The 18,688-nt window shown below is 40.4% G+C and overlaps 2 protein-coding genes across 2 annotated transcripts; both read left to right on the plus strand.

Annotated features, from left to right (window-relative positions):
* On the plus strand, positions 13,337 to 13,825 carry LOC109329357. Its single transcript, XM_019563025.1, has one exon. The coding sequence runs from the start codon at positions 13,337 to 13,339 to the stop codon at positions 13,823 to 13,825; it is 489 nt and encodes a 162-aa protein (XP_019418570.1).
* LOC109329358 (uncharacterized protein K02A2.6-like) lies at positions 14,169 to 17,779 on the plus strand. Its single transcript, XM_019563026.1, has 2 exons — positions 14,169 to 14,737; positions 17,599 to 17,779. The coding sequence occupies exons 1-2, from the start codon at positions 14,169 to 14,171 to the stop codon at positions 17,777 to 17,779; spliced, it is 750 nt and encodes a 249-aa protein (XP_019418571.1).

The following is an 18,688-nucleotide window of genomic DNA, read 5'->3' on the forward strand; positions in this document are numbered from 1 at the left end:
GCTTATAATTGAATTGGTATTTGTAAAGAAAGAAAATCTCCCTGATCCAGAAGGGGAGGCTTGGATGTAGTTTGCAGTGGACCGCAAACGAACCAGGATAAAAATTCTTTTTTGCATTGTTCTTTCTCTTTTTCTTCTTTATGTTTCTTGCTATTATAAATTGAATCTGTAATTGAAAAGTTGGATATTTGTTTACTGTCATATACTTAATAATTATGCGTAAAAATATCTGTATTATATCTGTTCAATTTTGTTTTAATTACTATGCAAATTGCCTGTCTGATCATTCTGTTATGTGCAATAGTTAATCGATTAAATCCTGTTGTTAATCAATCAATTGAGCTGTTTTCTAACAGTTGGGTTTTGGTTCAAGAAGCGGTGATTGTTAACCGCTACACCTATTCAACACCTCCTACTAGGTGTTCCTGATGGTGTGAAAGGATATAAGTTATGGTGGCTAGAGAAAAGAAACTGCAATATTAGTAGATATGTTACTTTTAATGAAGCTGAAATGCTAAAGCCTCATACAGAGTCATCAAGTGAAAATGAAGATCCTAATATCTTAGAGAAGGTAGAGTTTGAGGGGGAGCCAACAAAGGAAAAAACACTTGATCAAGAAGAAGAAGTCCATGATGCATGTACTGATATTGATATCTCCCAATTACAACATTGCCAGTTAGCTAGGGACAAGCAAAGGAGACATATAAAACATCCAGAAAAGTATGGCTATGTTGATATGGTGTCATATGCTCTAAATGTTGGTGATGATATCAGTAATTGTGAACCATAGTCATATGAAGAAGCTATCAACAACAAAGAAGCTTCCAAATGGATTTCTGCCATGACAGAGGAAATTGAGTCTCTTTATAAGAATCATACTTGGGTGCTTGTAAAGCGGCCGAAGGCTCAAAAGATTGTTAGATGAAAATGGGTCTGTAAGAAGAATGAAGGAATCCCTGGGGTTGAAGATGCAAGATTCAAGGCGTGATTAGTGGCCAAATGTTTTACACAAAGAGAAGGCATTGATTTCAATGAAGTTTTCTCTCCCGTGGTAAAACATAGCTCTATTCGCATCCTACTTGCAACTATAGCTCAATTTGATCTTGAACTTGAGCAACTAGATGTCAAAACGGCATTCTTGCATGGTGAGTTGGAGGAACAAATCTACATGAAATAACCTGAAGGATTTGAAGTTCAAGGGATGAAAAATCATGTTTGTTTGCTGAAAAAATCTGTATATGGCCTAAAACAATCTTCCAAACAATGGTATCGAAAATTTTACACCTTCATGCTTGAAAATGGATATTCCAGAAGTGAACATGATAGTAGCGTCTACTACAAGAAGCTTGAAAATAAGTCATTAATATATTTGCTTTTATATGTTGATGATATGTTGATCGCATGTAAGAACGTGTCAAAAACTAGAAACTTAAAAGCTCAATTGAGCTCAGAGTTTGAAATGAAGGACTTAGGAGCTGGAAAGAAAATTATGGGAATGGAGATTCAGAGGGATAGAAAAGAGGGGACACTCTTTCTGTCACAAAAGAAGTACATTGAGAAAGTGTTGGAACACTTTGGCATGAACGAGTCACTACTCCATTGTCGACTCATTTCAAACTTTCAACGGTCTTGTGTTCACAATCTGAGAATGCAAAAGAGGAGATGTCAAATGTACCTTATGCTAGTGCGGTTGGTAGTCTCATGTATGTCATGGTGTGCACCAGACCAGATATTGCTCATGGAGTAAGTGTAGTAAGCATATATATGGAACTGGAAGGTTGTGAAGTGGATTATGCGCTACCTGAAAGGTACCACAAATATAGGGCTTTTATATGGTAAAGTCAAAGATGTTGGAAACAAGATCACTTGATACGTTTACTCGGATTATGCTGGAGATCTAGATAAGCGAAGATCGCTCACCGGATATGTCTTTACATTGTGTGGTTGTACTATTAATTGGAAAGCAACACTACAATCAATTTTTGTTTTGTCTACAACTGAGGTAGAGTACATTGCAGTAACTGAAGTTGTAAAGGAATCCATTTGAGAGAAAGGTCTAATTAAAGAGTTGGGTATACAACTTGAAGAAACAACCATCTATTGTGATAGTCAAAGTGCTCACATCTGATAAAAAATCAAATTTATCATGAAATAACTAAGCATATTGATGTCCGGATGCACTTTATCAGAAACATAATGGAGAGAGGAGTTGTAAGAGTGGAGAAAATACTCACTGCAGATAATCCGGCGGACATGATGATGAAGCCAGTTCCAACTACCAAGTTCAGACATTGTTTGGACTAGATTAATGTTGAGAATCTGTAGTGAACATGAAGAAGAGTAGCAGGAGAATAACTATGATAGTCTTTTAGCCAAGGTGGAGATTTATTGAATATTGGCTAAAAGAAAAAGATGATGAAAAGACTTTCTTAAGCCAAACAAAAAAAAAAGACTAAAGATCATCTTGAAGAAAGGGAGAATTTCTAGCCAAGTAAAAGGAAGTGGTTATGGTGAAACCAACATTAATGTTTGTAAACACCCAACATTGACCGGGTAAAAAAAATTCAAAACAAAAAATGGGGAAAATTTTGAATTTCAAATGTTGTGGCAACTGGGCTTTGTACCTAGCCCAACCAGAAACCCTAATCCCCACCCCTATTTAAGCCTAACTTAGAAACTACCGTAGCCTAATATGAATTTTTTTGAGAGAAAGAGGCAAAAGAGGAGAGAGCATAAAGAAGAGGAAAAGAAGAGGAAAAGAAGAAAGGAGAAGATGATAGGGAAGCAGAACCTAGCCTTCATTACTTCCAAGTGCTCTTCTAGGTACATTGTTTTTCTCATTATTCTCCACTGTCTATAATACTGCTGTATAAATTTAGTGTTTGTTGGTGCATTTTCTGTTTGTAGCCGTGAAAGAGGGACTGGATGGTACCGGCTCCGCCTAAAGACACTGGCACAGCCCCACCGTAGTAACCGGAGGACCGGAAAGCAGCCATGGAGGGCTGCCTGTCTTAGTCGCGCCCATAGAGGGCTGGACCGCCTTGTCCAGCGGCGGTCCACGCGGCTGGCTGCACCGGCGCCGTCGTGGCTGGCTGCCAAGTGGCGGCAGCCGCCCCCCCCCCCCCCTGTTCCTCCCTAAATCCCTAATTTTAAAAAACTTTAAACCCCCAAATTGATTTTTAAAAACCCTAAACCCCTGAATTGATTTTAACCCTAAACCCCCAAATTGATTTTTTTTAAAAAAAAAACCTAAACCCCAAATTGATTTGAAACCCCCTACCCTAAAACCCCCAATTTCAATTCCTAATTTCTTATTTTGTTTTATTTTTATTTTCGTTTTTTTTATTTAATCATTTTTTTATTTTGTTTTTTTATTTAATTAATTTATTATTCTGTTTTTTTATTTATTTATTAAAATTCATTTTTTTTATTTTTTTTCATTTATTCATTTGTTATTATAATTTTTTAAAGCAATGTGAGGTAACCCACTATAGACCTAGTGTCTTGTCGCGTTACCTTATGTTGTAAATTCATTTCAATTAATCGTTTTTTTGTAGTATGAGGTAACCCACTATAGACCTAATGTCTTGTCGCGTTACCTTATGTTGTAAATTTATTTTAACTAAGTTTTTTAAAAGTAATATGAGGTAACCCACTATAGACCTAGTGTCTTGTCGCGTTACCTTATGTTGTAAATTTATTTCAACTAAGTTTTTTAAAAGTAACATGAGGTAACCCACTATAGTCCTAGTGTCTTGTCGCGTTACCTTATGTTGTAAATTTATTTCAATTAGTTTTTTTAAAGCAATATGAGGTAATCCACTATAAACTTAGTGTCTTGCCGCGTTACCTTATGTTGTAAATTCATTTCAATTAATTGTTTTTAGCAGTATGAGGTGACCCACTATAGACCTAGTGTCTTGTCGCGTTACCTTATGTTGTAAATTTATTTCAACTTAAGTTTTTAAAAGTAATACGAGGTAACCCACTATAGACCTAGTGTCTTGTCACGTTACCTTATGTTGTAAATTTATTTCAACCAAGTCTTTAAAAGTAATATGAGTTAACTCACTATAGACTTAGTGTCTTTCGTGTTACCTTATGTTATAAATTCATTTCAAATTAGTTTTTTTTAAGTAATGTGAGGTAACCCATTATAGACCCAGTGTCTTGTCGCATTACCTTATGTTGTAAAATTCATTTCAATTCAAATTTTTAAAGCGACATGAGGTAACCCACTATAGACCCAGTGACTTGTCGCGTTACCTTATGTTGTGAATACATTTTTAATAATTTTTAAGAGCGATGTGAGGTAACTCACTATATACTCAATGTCTTATCGCGTTACCTTATGTTGTGAATACATTTTTAATATCACTAATAAAACATATTTTGGAAAGAACTACGTAGCCTTGATTTCTCTATTGCAGCTAGGGATACATAGGAACAGTTATTTCTCTGTCTAGCACAAAAAACTAAAAAAGAAATATTTTCTCTCTCTTTATTTTGTTTAATAATGTGAGGGTAAGATTAATGTTTTGAATAAATGTCCACATAACTGATCTAGGTACCGTTTTTTACAACGGGCGGAATGAGGTGCCTAATACCTTCCTCATCCGTAACCGACTCCCGAACTCAACTTCTTATTTTGAGTGAACCAACTATATTTTCAAAAATCAGTTTTTCATGTTTTCCCTCTAAAAAAACATCGATGACGACTCCATTGCATTTAATTGCATGTTTCTCATCGCATCCATAAAAATGAGTAGTGACAGCATGACGACTCCACTGGGGATATGCTGAGAGTCAGGCCTTATAAGATTAATTATGTGGATATTTAGATCATTATTTTAATTTTATCGTTCCATTTTCTTGTTATAATTTATTATTATTTTTATTATTATTTGTAAATAATTCGTGTACATAGAATTTGTGTTTTGCTGCTGTTGTACAGGTTCTGGGGGTTATTATTTGTGTTATCAAGATTTGTACACTCCCTCACACACTTCACTATCATGCATGGTTACTTTCGGCCGTCTTCCGAGCCTATTTACCTATTGTTAGGGGTACATTAGCTTGTCGTCATTGGGCCTTCGTGCACATTTCGATATTGCGTTGATGTATTACTCAGATTGTTACTGGTATTATGGATATGGCCCTCACGGTGTCTCGTACATCTTCGTGTTATATTTGTAATATCCGGGTCGTCAGCTTTCATTAGTGGCGGCAGTCCGAGAACCTAGATGAAGTCTAGTACCACCGAAATTCTGCATGTACAGACATTAGAACTCCACCCTAGGGTTTGACCTTTTAGACCGAACAAACCTTGTAGGATCAAACACCTTTATGTAAGACACGGGAGTATGCAAATTTTTATCTGTTATTTTATTATTCGGCATAAAGTCGGGAAAACTTCCATCCCGTGATCATAAAGTGACTCACCGTCACATTAGCCTGAGTGAGTACAATTGCACTTCGGTATTCTTATGTCCCGATGGAAGACTTGCAAAAAAATCATTTCATAACAAACACACGCATGCATATCATGCAAGCATGCATTTGGTAAAAAAAAAAATCATGTCATTATAACATTTACATGCATATCATGCACTCAAAAAAAGAATATATATATATATATATATATATATACATATATGCATATGTAAATAACATTAACATGCATACCATGACTTTGTATCATTCATTTGAAATACATTCATCAAGCCATGCATGCATTGATTACACGTATAAAAAAACTGACATTGTCATGTACTTTTTTTAGGATTTATTACCATTGATGTCTTGTTCTGTACAACCAGAGGCCATGGATTCTCAGTCGAGTGCTAGTAATGCTAAGGTCAAGAAAGGGGTAAAAGTTGATTTCAAGGTAGCCAAACTTGATAGCCTTAGGGTTTTAGCTGAGAAGATTCCTTCTCAAGTTCAAGTTGAGTTCTTGGAAGAATACGGGAGATTGTACGACCTATTGTTCGTTGATGTCAATGCTGCGACCCTCAATGCACTGACTCAATTCTGGAATAACGACCTAGGTGTTTTCGAGCTGCCTCATCTAGACACCGTCCCAGTGATAGAAGAGTATCAACAATTACTTTTGGTTCGGAAGGGTCATGGAGTCTATATCCCGAGTGGTGAAACTCCCATTGACGCGGTCAAGATAATTATTGGATTGACCCATATGGATCTAGTAGAGAGAATGGAACATTAGGGTTGGCTACAAAGTGCTTTGGAGTGTCACTTGCAAAAATCAATGGATCAAGGAAATTGGGCAGTTGTCAAGCCTGCCTTGGCCCTCCTCATTTATGGGTTAATGTTGTTCCCTTCCATTCCTAGGTCAGTCGGGTACAAGGCTGTGAAAGTGTTTTACAAGGTATTCAAATGGAAATCTGACCCTGTTCCAGCAATCCTAGGGGATACATTCATCGCCCTATCCAATTGTCATCAAATGGGGTTCCTTAAAATCCGTTGTTGTGCTCACTTATTGTATGTATGGATGGCTACACATGTGCATGCCGTCAAGTATCAGGCCATCACCAACCGTGTTTTGATGGATTTCAACAGCATCACACTTGAGGAAAAGGTAGTGGATCAGTGGAGGGTTACTCTCGAACGTCTTATGCCAAATGAATACAGGTGGATGTGTTACTGGTGTCCGTAAAAGAGCATGATAACTCGATGCGGTTTGTACAACAACGTTCCACTACTAGGCACCGATGGATGTTTTTTCTACACACCAGAATTGGTATTGTGACAACTTGGACGTATGCAGATTAGACCAAGTGACGAACCCAAGAGCCTCATATGCCTCTATGAGGAGGAGGATAAGTTAATAGGAAAAGTCAAGGAAGCTTGGGACAATCTTGTCATTAGAGAGGATCAGCAACGTGGGGCGGTACAAGTTCGAAGCACACCTGAGTACGATAGTTGGAGAGCCGCCAAGGTTGGAAGGGTAACCATCTCACTACCTTTGCCAAGAGAGGAGAAATAATCCTCAAGGGAGAAAGAGCTCGAAGGTATCATAGAAACCCTCCGGGAGCAAGTGAACATTGTTGATAGCAAGAGACAAGATGCCCATATCGAAATCATAAAGAAAAACCATGAGATTGAAAAGCTGAAGAAGGAGCTAAAAATAGAAAAGGAGGCATTTCTTCCTGCCACTCTTAAAAGGGCCAAAACTGAAGCATCTGTCGAGATCTGTAAACTGAAAGAACAATTGGAAGCCCAGAGGTGAGTTATGGAAATAGACTCTCAAAAACAGGTTAAGTTGACATATGAGTTAAGGGGTTTCAAGAAGGTTGTCCATCTGAGAGATGTAAGGATTGCCGAGCTTGAAAGAGATCTCAGAGCGAGCCAACAACAAACCGTTATGGAACAAGACCAAGTCTCTCATTTGATGGAACAAGCTTCGCATTTTCAAGAGGCACAACAAAGGATGGACGAGTACCGGAATGCTTTATCCAAAGCTAAGGGCAAAACAAAATGGTACAAGTGAAGGGTGAATGAGCTAGAATCCAGGTACAATACTCTGACTCTAGAACTTGGTTGGAAAGAATAGGACAAGGAGAAATAGTTGGAAGACATCAGGAGGGCCACAGAAGAAATTGAGAGGTGCAAAGAAATGTGGAAGCATAAGTAAATATCCCTGCTTGGATAGTGGGAGACTGTTAGCTATGATTGGCTCCAAGATTTCGACTCCGTGTATAGAGAGAGTGTAAAAGAGGGGGTCAAATTTTCGGCGAAGATCAAGGCTTACTTCAATGACTATCATAATACAGCCCAAGGAACCAAATATTGGAGGGAATCCATGGGATGGATGAATCCCGAGCAAATGGATGAGTCAACATTCATGGAAGAAGATCCAGAGGAAGAAGAATCGGTAGAAGAATAAGAAGAAGAAGATGTTATTGTAATTGATGATGAAAAGGATGAACTTTTTTTTTAGAAAAAAAACAATTGTGTGAAAAAAAAAGGAAAGGGGAGAGGAAGAGAAACATTGTAATTCCTCCCTCTAAAAAAAAAGTGATAAATATAGTCCATTTTTATTTCATCCGTCTTTAATATTCTATAGACTTCCTCATCATTCGATTCTAAATAAAAAAAAGGGAGCGGTGCAAAACTCGGACATCTGGTTATGAAGAACTCAATAATCAAGATAGCATTACTAGCTCGAGGCTTAGAAAATGCAATCATATTATGGAGCCTTCGTGCTCCTTCTGTGGTTGTCATTAACCGTAATACGATCTAATGGGGTTATAACCTTAGAAAACGATTGCGGGATGGTCAACGAGTGTTGTGCGGAAGATGCACCGTTGGGTAAAAAGGAATTAACCTAATATAAATCCTAATGAATGGTTATTTAATGAACGTTTAAAAAAAATGCAAGTCTTTAGTTAGAAACCATTGCGCAATTTCGGAGGAACAACTCAAATCTAAGCCACTCGTACAACACAAGGTCGCGCGCAAGGATGGATGTCGGAAGAAACGTCGGAGAAGAAATTGATGAGGTGAAGGGAAAGATGGATGAGTTGGCTCAAGCTCAAAATAGGATGGAAGACGCACTACAAGACATCAAGAGTTGCCTTGCCCTTCTCGCTGCGAATCAAGGGGGACGAATGGTGGAGGTCAAGAAGGGGATGATCCCCCGATTGGGGAAGGATACCGCCCCATGGGGAATGCACAACAGGAGGCAGAAGGCTCCATAGGGCCTCGTTTCGAACAAAGTCAGGCACCAAATTTTGGTCAACAAGTAAGAGCACTCCCGAAAGCGAATGTCAATCAAACTAGGGAAAATGGTGGAGGTTATGAGGAGTGGATGGCAAAAATTGAGGAACAGTTGAGGACCATCTGTGGGACTGATACTCGTTGGTCCCTAAGAATTGAGGAGTTATGCCATTCCGTCAATATCATGATCCTGAAGGATTTCACGGTACCCAACTTCTCCAAATACGATGGAAGTGGCAACCCACGATTCCATCTAGTAAGTTATGCTACAAAGATGGCCATATGGTCAAAGGAGGACGATTTCCTCATTTGTTTTTTCCATGAGAGTCTGACTGGCCCGGCACTAGAGTGGTACTTGGAGTTGGACTTGAGTCACATCTCTAGATGGACTGAATCGTATAAGTTTAATGTGGAATTGGCTCCGAATCGTGAGCAACTTGGGGCAATGCAGAAAAAGAAGATGGAGTCCTTTAGAGAGTACACAATGAGGTGGAGGGGTTTGGCGGTACAGGTGCAACCCAAAATGACCATGCCAGAAATGTGCTCGTATTTTATGGGAACATTAGGGGCCCCTTACATCGGAATAATGGCAGGGGTTGCATACAAAGATTTCTGGGAATTGATGGATGTCGGTGACAGGATTGAGATGTTAACAAAGGCTGGAAAGTTATCAGTAGGAGAGGAGGATGGAAATGGTACTAAAAAGAATGTGTCCTCAAGGAGAAAGGAGAACGAGGTGAATCAGGTACATTAACAACAATGGAGGTCCCAACGCACACCTTATGATCAACCACCAACTTACCAAGTAAACAACGTCCCCAACCCTATAATTACACTCTCCCACAATACACCAACCAGCCCTGACCGTATGTATCCAACCATACCAACCCTCTATACCAACCAAACCGCCACGCGCCCACAAACACACAAGCCCAAACAAATCGCCGCCGAAACACGTTTTTTCCTGACCTACCCCCTTTTCCAAAACTTGCTATATCCAATGCTGAACTTTTCCGCCAAATCGTCGACCGTCACCTATTAGCACCATACCCCGTCCAACCTTTTGAGGGCAACTTGCCTTCTTGGTACGACGTAAACCGCACATGTAGCTATCATATGGATTTGACGGGACACTCCATTGAAGATTGTGAGCAATTCAAATTGGCAGTAAGGAAACTCATGGCCTGTGGGAAGCTAGGGTTTGAGGATGAGACTCGGCCGGATATCAGTAAGTATCCGATCCCGAACCACAATCAAGGGGTAAGTGTTATAATGATGTGGATAAAGCGTTAGTAGGAAAAGTGTGTGACTTGAGAATGTCAATGCAACACCTCTTCGATGCTTTGAGGAGGATTGGTTATAACGTAGTAGCACTAGCTATAAATGTATGTGACGAGAGGAGTCGGGATCCAGAATCTCATTGTGATTATCATCATGGTCAGGCAGGACACTCCATAGAGGACTGTTGGGGATATAAGGCGAGGGTGCAGGTCTTGTTAAATCTTTGGGTCATTCAAGCGAGAAGGGCTAAGTCGGATGATGAAGAAGTTGATATGGTTGAAAAGGTCACACTCAGAGTCCCCCTCCTCAAAGATTCAAGCCCTAAGAGAGTGACTCTTAGGGTGAGAAAGCCTCGACCCTTCACCTATGAAAGCACACATACTGTCCAGTGGAGGTATGAGGTTAACGCAACGGGAGAAGCCCCTGAGGTTCAAGTATCGAAGGCAGTCATGACTGGTGAAATCACAAGAAGCGGAAGATGTTATGGTCCACCAGAGGGAGAAACTCAAAAAGTAGGAAAGAAGGTCGGAGAGAAAGATGACATGACGGAAAAAGTCACTGAAATGGAGGAGGAAGAATTTCTAAAGATCAAGAGGTAGAGTGAGTATGATATGGTGGAGAAATTGGGGAAAACTCCTTCTAAGATATCTTTTCTGGGTTTGGTATTATCCTCAGATTTACACATGAAGGCGTTATTAAGGGTGCTTAACGAAGCTTACGTTAACCCCGATGTCACGCCTAGCAAGATGGTTAACATGGTAGATCCTGTAAAACATGTTAACATGATAACATTCTTTGATGAAGAAATGGTGAGGAGGTCGGAGAAAATACCCCGTGCACTGCTCATTACTGCCAAATGTCGAGGTCATATTATCGGCAAAATACTGATTGATGGAGGGTCAGCTCTGAACGTCTTACCATTGTCTACTTTGGTGTCTATGGGGATTAGTAGAGATGAAATTGTTCCGAGGAAAATGATTGTGCATATGCATGATGTAAACCAGGTGGTGACCCGAATCATGTCTACAAAAGGATATGAAGTAGGGAAAGGTTTAGGCAGGCATCTACTGGGCACTCCATCGTTCATCTCAGTCTCGGAGAAATTTGATAAGTTTGGACTGGGGTATGAAGCTTCACATGAGAATGTGGGTATGGGTGTGAGTCAAAGAAAGAAGCATGGAGGGGCGTTGGAGAAGCCTATTCCTCATATTAGTGAAACATTTCCAAGTCTTGTAGGGGTGATTCCATCAAGTGACTTTAGATAGCAAAACATCCATCTTTCTCTCAACTTTCTGGAAGAAGGCAATTCACGTGGGGTCAACAGTATTCGCATCGATGAGGAAGGCATAACATTGAAGAATTGGCATTCTGAACCAATAGATGAGATTGTGGCATTAAAGTAAACTTTTGATTATGTTGTACTCCAATGTTTGGATTTATTTTTAAATGACTTGAGACAATATTTTGGCTAATTTGTATTGCTATTCAACATTTTACCTCATCAATTTCATACCTCACCATTATCACAATTACTTCCTTACTTTCTTCTATGAATTTGTGTTTTTATCTCCCTTTTCGTCTCCCAACATTCAATAAATGAATACAGGTACTTAAATTTGGTAGAAAATTTATCCAGTAATACGGTAGTTGAAAATCCATCAATTAATTTGTCTACGACACTGGATGATGAACTTATTGATTTAGATGAAGAACAGGAGGATGTGAAGGAGTTTTCAAAAAGGTTGGAGCATGTCGAAATGGAGTATGTCGTGAATACTGAAGAAATTGAGTTAATCAACATGGGGACAGAAGAGGATAAGAGGGAATTGAAAATGGTAGACAACTCGGAATACGTTGAAATGATAGATCTGTTCCGTGAGTATATAGATGTGTTTGCTTGGTCTTATAAGGACATGTAAGGACTGGATCCTAATATAGTGTCACATAAGATTCCCTTATATCCAGGTGCCGAGCCTAAGAAACAAAAGTTGAGAAGGATGCGTCCAGATTTATCATTAAAGGTGAAAGAGGAGGTGACAAAACAGTTGGACTTCGGCTTCATAAAAGTGTCTACGCACACAGAATGGGTGGCTAATGTAGTAATGGTACCCAAGAAAGGAGGGAAGTTGAGGATGTGCGTAGACTACAAAAATCTTAACAAGGCGAGTTTGAAAGATGATTTTCCCATCCCTCACATTGATGTTCTGGTCGACAGTGCGGCCCTAAGTCATCGGTTCTCTTTCATGGACGAATATGCGGGGTATCATCAAATTCTGATGGATGCTGATGACAAGGCGAAAACCACTTTTATCACCCCGTGGGGGACCTATTGTTACAGGGTTATGTCTTTTAGGTTAAAGAATGCAGGGGCAACGTATCAACGTGTTATGGTGGCCCTATTTCATGATATGATGCACAAAGAAGTGGAGGTATATGTCGATGATATAATCGCCAAGTCTAAAAGAGGGGATAGTCACGTCGCAGTCTTACGAAAGTTATTTGAAAGGCTGAGGAAATATCAAATGAAATTAAATCCCGAGAAGTGCACGTTTGGGGCATCCTCGGGGTACATGTTAGGATTTGTCGTCGGTAGGGAAGGCATAAGGGTAGACCCCAAGAAAGTAGAAGCAATACAAGAGATGCCAGCTCCAAAGACAGAGAAGGAAGTGAGAAGTTTTCTAGGCAGACTGAATTACATTGCAAAATTTATTGCCAACCTAACTAGCACCTGTGAGCCCATGTTTAAGTTGCTGAAGAAGAATCAACCAAGCAAGTGGGATGCGGATTGCCAGGAAACTTTCGATAAAATAAAAGCTTATTTGGTAAACCCGCCTGTCTTGGCACCACCCACACTAGGCCGACCATTAGTCTTATATATGACAGTGTTACAAACTTCGATGGGTGCAATGTTAGGGCCATACGGAGAAACGGGTAAGAAGGAGCAAGCCATCTACTATTTGAGCAAGAATTTTAACGAATGTGAATCTCGGTACTCGACGATAGAAAGGACTTGTTGCGCTCTAATGTGGGCATCCAAAAGGCTTTGGCAGTACATGTTGTACTACACTACTTGTATCATCTCCCGAATGGATCCTTTGAGATATATCTTTGAGAGTCCTCACGTTTCTCTGAGAATGGCGAAATGGCAGATGATGTTGTCCAAGTTCGACATTAAATATGTTACTCAGAACCTGTCAAAGGTGGAGCAATCACATATCAATTGGCAGAAAGCCATATAGACGGGGAGGACGGGATGTTGAATGAGTTCCCTGATGGCAGAGTATATGGGATAGATGAATTAGAGGAAGATGTTTGAGAGATGTATTTTGATGGAGCAGTTAATATGCATGGGAGCGGTGTTGGGGCAGTAATCATCTCCCCAGCCAGTAAGCAGTACCCAGTGGCAGTCAAGCTAGACTTCGAATGTACTAACAATATAGCCGAATATGAAGCGTGCATCAATGGACTTCTCTTTGCATATGAACTGAATGTCAAGAAGTTGAGGGTATTCGGAGATTCTGCGCTTATCATTTATCAGGTCAATAGCGAGTGGGAAACTAAGGATACAAAGCTCATCCCGTATCAGAAATATTTATCTTCATTAGCTGAGAAATTTGAAGAAATTTGCTTTTCCCATGTGACTCGAGACAAGAATCAGTTTGCGGATGCTCTAGCAACTTTGGCTGTAATGACTAAACTAGAAGTACACGCCAGCGTTCGCCCAATTCGAGTGACAGCTCAAGATGAACCTTCTTACTGTTGTGCTAATCTAGAGGCTGACGGTGAACCTTGGTATCATGATATATAAATGTATATCCAACATAGAGAGTATCCAGAGAGTGTCAGTGATGTGAACAAAAAGACAATTCGCCACCTAGCGGGGACATTCTTCCTAAATGGTGAAGTGTTGTACAAAAGGAGTCATGATGGTACGCTCCTCGGATGCATTGATGAAAAACGAAATTCAACTGATCATGACTGAAATACATGAAGGGGTCTGTGGAACTCATGCAAATGGTCATATGATGGCAAATAAAATTCTAAGGAGTGGCTACTACTGGACTACTATGGAAGCAGATTGTATGGGTTAAGTCACAAAGTGTCAGGTGTACGCAGATAGAATCAGTGCACCACCTTTCCCATTATAGAGTATGGTCGCACCCTGGCCCTTCTCTATGTGGGGAATTGATGTAATTGGACCCATAAATCCCAAAGCTTCCAACGGTCATCGCTTCACTCTAGTAGCAATCGACTACTTCACTAAGTGGGTAGAAGCTGCATCATACAGTAGTATCACTCGCAAGGTATTTGTCAAGTTCCTCCAAAGAGAGATCATTTGCAGGTATGAGATCCCCGAAAGGATAATCACAGATAATGGCACCAATCTCAACGGTAGCGAAGTGGAGGAATTGTGTAACAAGTTTAAGATCAAACATCATAATTGGACCCCGTACAGGCCAAAGATGAATGGCGCAGTTGAAGCGGCCAATAAGAACATCAAAATGATAGTTGCAAAGATGGTGGAGAACTACAAAGATTGGCATGAAAAGTTACCCTATGCTTTGCACGCATATCGTACCAACATTCGGTCAAGTACTAGGGCAACCCCATTCTCACTAGTGTATGGGATGGAAGCTGTCTCTCCAATCGAAGTAGAAATTCCTTCATTGAGAGTCCTAATGGAAGCAGAACTAGAAGAGTCTGAATGGGTCAAGGCTAGGTATGAGCAGTTAAACATAATCGAAGAGAAAAGATAGGCAGCCATTTGTCATGGCCAGTTGTACCAGGGATGGGCGGCAAGAGCTTTTGACAAGAAGGTTCGTTCTAGAGAGTTCGAAGCGGGAGACTTGGTGCTCAAAAAGATCCTCTCAAATCAGGAAGATGCTCGTGGGAAATGGGCTCCAAACTATGAAGGTCTTTATATTGTCAAGAATGCATTCTCAGGAGGTGCTCTGGTCTTACAAGACATGGACGTAAATGTTTTAGCCAGGCCTGTAAACATAGACGCGGTAAAGAGATTCTATGCCTAAAAAAAATCCCGTTAGGTTGAAAACCCGAAAGGGAGGCCTAAGCAAAAATTAGGGTATGAATAAAAGTCTGTTAGGTGGAAAACCCGAAAGGGCAACCTAAGCAGAAATTAAGGCAAATAAAAATGGCATTTTGTCTCGCAAGTTTACCATACCAAGGGCGAATAAAGATCTTCCATGCGCTTGTACACGTAGTAGAAACCATCAAAGTTGTGGGCAATATGGGGAGGAAATGGGAGTTCTCAGAGGGGTCATGTTAGTCTGGCGTCATGGGCTAGTTACTCGGTCGTCACAGAAGGTTGGTGGATGGATTAGCATTTACTTTATACTGGGGCAAAATTTTTTGCAAAACGTTTGTAACCTGTAGCATATATGCTCTCAAACCTTCCCATGTGTAACTTATTAAATATCAATAGAAGAAAGTTCTTTCATCTCCTTATTTACCTTTGTGCATGCATGTTTGTTTAGATACGTCTCAAGTCGTATAAATATAATACTCGAACCTCACGATCAATTAATCTATATGGTAATCTGTTTTATTAAGTGATTCAGGATAAAGAAGCTCATTGAAACTTAACCCCAATGGATATGTCATTATAGAGGTGGATGTTATTTCCGGAAAACAACGGGTCACCCAAAATGGATCCATTAATTTTTGAAAAGGAGGAATGAAAGCGTAGCAGGTGCTGATTGGATTAGTTGATGCCTACTGAGATGGCGCTGTGGTTTCAAGTCAAACTTTATAATGACAATTAAGTTATTCTCATACGTGTAACTTATCGTGCATACATTATCATAGATATCTTTGCATTACTCATGTATCATTAGCATCTAAACTATCATATGCATTCAGCCGAAGTTTTCACTCAAAATATCCTTTTAAGTATTGATCCAGGGCCCTTTATTATCTATATGTTCCCGTGATCCCTTTTGCACCCCGACCCCTCAGCGGTCGCGTGATTGTGCTTTGACCCTCAGTGGTCTCTTTATCATTTTGCACCCCGACCCCTTAGCGGTCGCGTGATTGTGCTTTGGACCCCTCAGTGGTCTCTTTATTCTTTTGCTCCCCGACCCCTCAGTGGTCGCGTGATTGTGTTTTGGACCCCTCAGTGGTCTCTTTATCCTTTTGCACCCCGACCTCTCAAAGGTCGCGTGATTGTGCTTTGACCCCTCAGTGGTCTCTTTATCCTTTTGCACCCCGACCACTCAGCGGTCGCGTGATTGTGCTTTGGACCCCTCAGTGGTCTCTTTATCTTTTTGCACCCCGACCCCTCAGCGGTCGCGTGATTATGCTTTGGACCCCTCAGTGGTCTCTTTATCCTTTTGCACCCCGATCCCTCAGAGGTCGCGTGATTGTGTTTTGACTCCTCAATGGTCTCTTTATCATTTTTCACCCCGACCACTCAACGGTCGCGTGATTGTGCTTTGGACCCCTTAGTGGTCTCTTTATCCTTTTGCACCCCGACCTCTCAGCGGTCGCGTGATTGTGCTTTGACCCCTTAGTGGTCTCTTTATCCTTTTGCACCCCGATCCCTCAACGGTCACAAGATTGTGCTTTGGACCCATCAGTGGTCTCTTTATCCTTTTGCACCCCGACCCCTCAGCGGCCGCGTGATTGTGCTTTGACCCCTCAGTGGTCGCGTGATTGTGCTTTGACCCCTCAATGGTCTCTTTATCCTTTTTCACCCCGACAACTCAGCGGTCGCGTGATTGTGCTTTGACCCCTCAGTGGTCTCTTTATCCTTTTTCACCCCGACACCTCAGCGGTCGCGTGATTGTGCTTTGACCCCTTAGTGGTCTCTTTATCCTTTTTCACCCCGACACCTCAGCGGTCGCGTGATTGTGCTTTGACCCCTCACTGGTCTCTCTATCCTTTTGCACCCCAACCCCTCAGCGGTCGCGTGATTGCGCTTTGACCCCTCAGTGGTCTCCTTATACATTTGCACCCTGACCCCTCAGCGGTCGCGTGGTTGTGCTTTGACCCCTTGGTGGTCTCTTTTGGTCAACACTTGGACTCGTGAGCTCTTTACCCGCTAACCTCGAGTTCATGCTGTATGCTTGAGCTTGAAGCTTCTTCCTCTGTGTGTTATTCCCTAGTCAAATTTGGTCTTTTTATCTTTATTTCCTTCTCATCGTGATAACTTTAGCAACATTCGTCGCTCTTGGTATCTAATGAAAAGCAAGTAAAGAGGGGCAACTGTAAACACCCAACTTTGACCGGGGTAAAACAATTTCAAAACAAAAAAGGGGGGAAATTTTGAATTTCAAATGTTGTGGCAACTGGGCTTTGTCCCTAGCCCAACCAGAAACCCTAATCTCCACCTCTATTTAAGCCTAACTTAGAAACTACCCTAGCCTAATCTGAAATTTTTTGAGAGAAAGAGACAAAAGAGGAGAAAGCATAAAGAAGAAAGGAGAAGAGGAGAGAGAAGCAGAACCTAACCTTCATTACTTCCAAGTGCTCTTCTAGGTACATTTTTTCTCTCATTATTCTCCACTGCCTGTAATATTGCTATATAAATTTAGTATTTGTTGATGCATTTTCTGTTTGCAGCCGTGAAAGATGGGCTGGACGGTACCGGCTCCGCCTAAAGCCACCGTCACAGCCCCACCGTAGTAACCGGAGGACCAGACAGCGGCCATGGAGGGCTGCCTGTCTTAGCCGCGCCCATAGAGGGCTGGATCGCCCTGTCCAGCGGTGGTCTACGCGGCTGGCTGCACCGGCGCCGCCCTGAACGGGCAGTGGTGCGCCGCCGTGGCTGGCTGCCAAGTGGCGGCAGCCGCCACCCCCTCCTCCTTGTTCCTCCCTAAATCCCTAATTTTAAAAAACCCTAAACCCCCAAATTAATTTGTAAAAACCCTAAACCCCAAATTGATTTTAACCCTAAATCCCCAAGTTGATTTTTTTAAAAACCCTAAACCCCAATTTGATTTTTTTTAAAATCCTAAATCCCCAAATTGATTTTAACCCTAAACCCCCAAATTGATTTTTTTTTTAAAAACCTAAACCCCAAATTGATTTGAAACCCCCAACCCTAAAACCCTCAATTTCAATTCCTAATTTCTTATTTTGTTTTATTCTCTATTTTTTGTTTTATTTTTATTTTCGTTTTTTTTATTTAATCATTTTTTTATTCTGTTTTTTTTATTTAATTAATTTATTATTCTGTTTTTCTTATTTATTTATTAAAATTCGTTGTTTTAATTTTTTTCATTTATTCATTTGTTATTATAATTTTTTAAAGCAATGTGAGGAACCCACTATAAATCCAGTGTCTTGTCGCGTTACCTTATGTTGTAAATTCCTTTCAATTAATCGTTTGTTTGCAGTATGAGGTAACCCACTATAGACCTAGTGTCTTGTCGCGTTACCTTATGTTGTAAATTTATTTCAACTAAGTTTTTTTAAAAGTAATATGAGGTAACCCACTATAGATCTAGTGTCTTATCGTGTTACCTTATATTATAAATTTATTTCAATTAAATTACACTTGACAAAACAATTAAATTCTTTAGGAATGATCATGAATTCAATTACTATTATGATGGAAAAATTGTTTCTTGAGAGAAAGCTCATTATGATAATGTCTCAAAATAGATTAGTTTAAGTCCTCAGCTAAATAACACCACTGATCTTAAAAAGG

The sequence above is a fragment of the Lupinus angustifolius genome, chromosome LG16 (genome assembly GCF_001865875.1).
Source record: "Lupinus angustifolius cultivar Tanjil chromosome LG16, LupAngTanjil_v1.0, whole genome shotgun sequence".
In the NCBI taxonomy this organism is placed as follows: Eukaryota; Viridiplantae; Streptophyta; class Magnoliopsida; order Fabales; family Fabaceae; genus Lupinus; species Lupinus angustifolius.

Bases quoted from the DNA above. Each gene is read 5' to 3' on its own strand.
- LOC109329357 (XM_019563025.1), top strand. From the start codon at position 13,337: ATGTATTTTGATGGAGCAGTTAATATGCATGGGAGCGGTGTTGGGGCA.
- LOC109329358 (XM_019563026.1), top strand. From the start codon at position 14,169: ATGGTCGCACCCTGGCCCTTCTCTATGTGGGGAATTGATGTAATTGGA. The intron at 14,738-17,598 runs GTATGAGCAGTT...TTCTGTTTGCAG, and splicing joins TCTGAATGGGTCAAGGCTAG to CCGTGAAAGATGGGCTGGAC.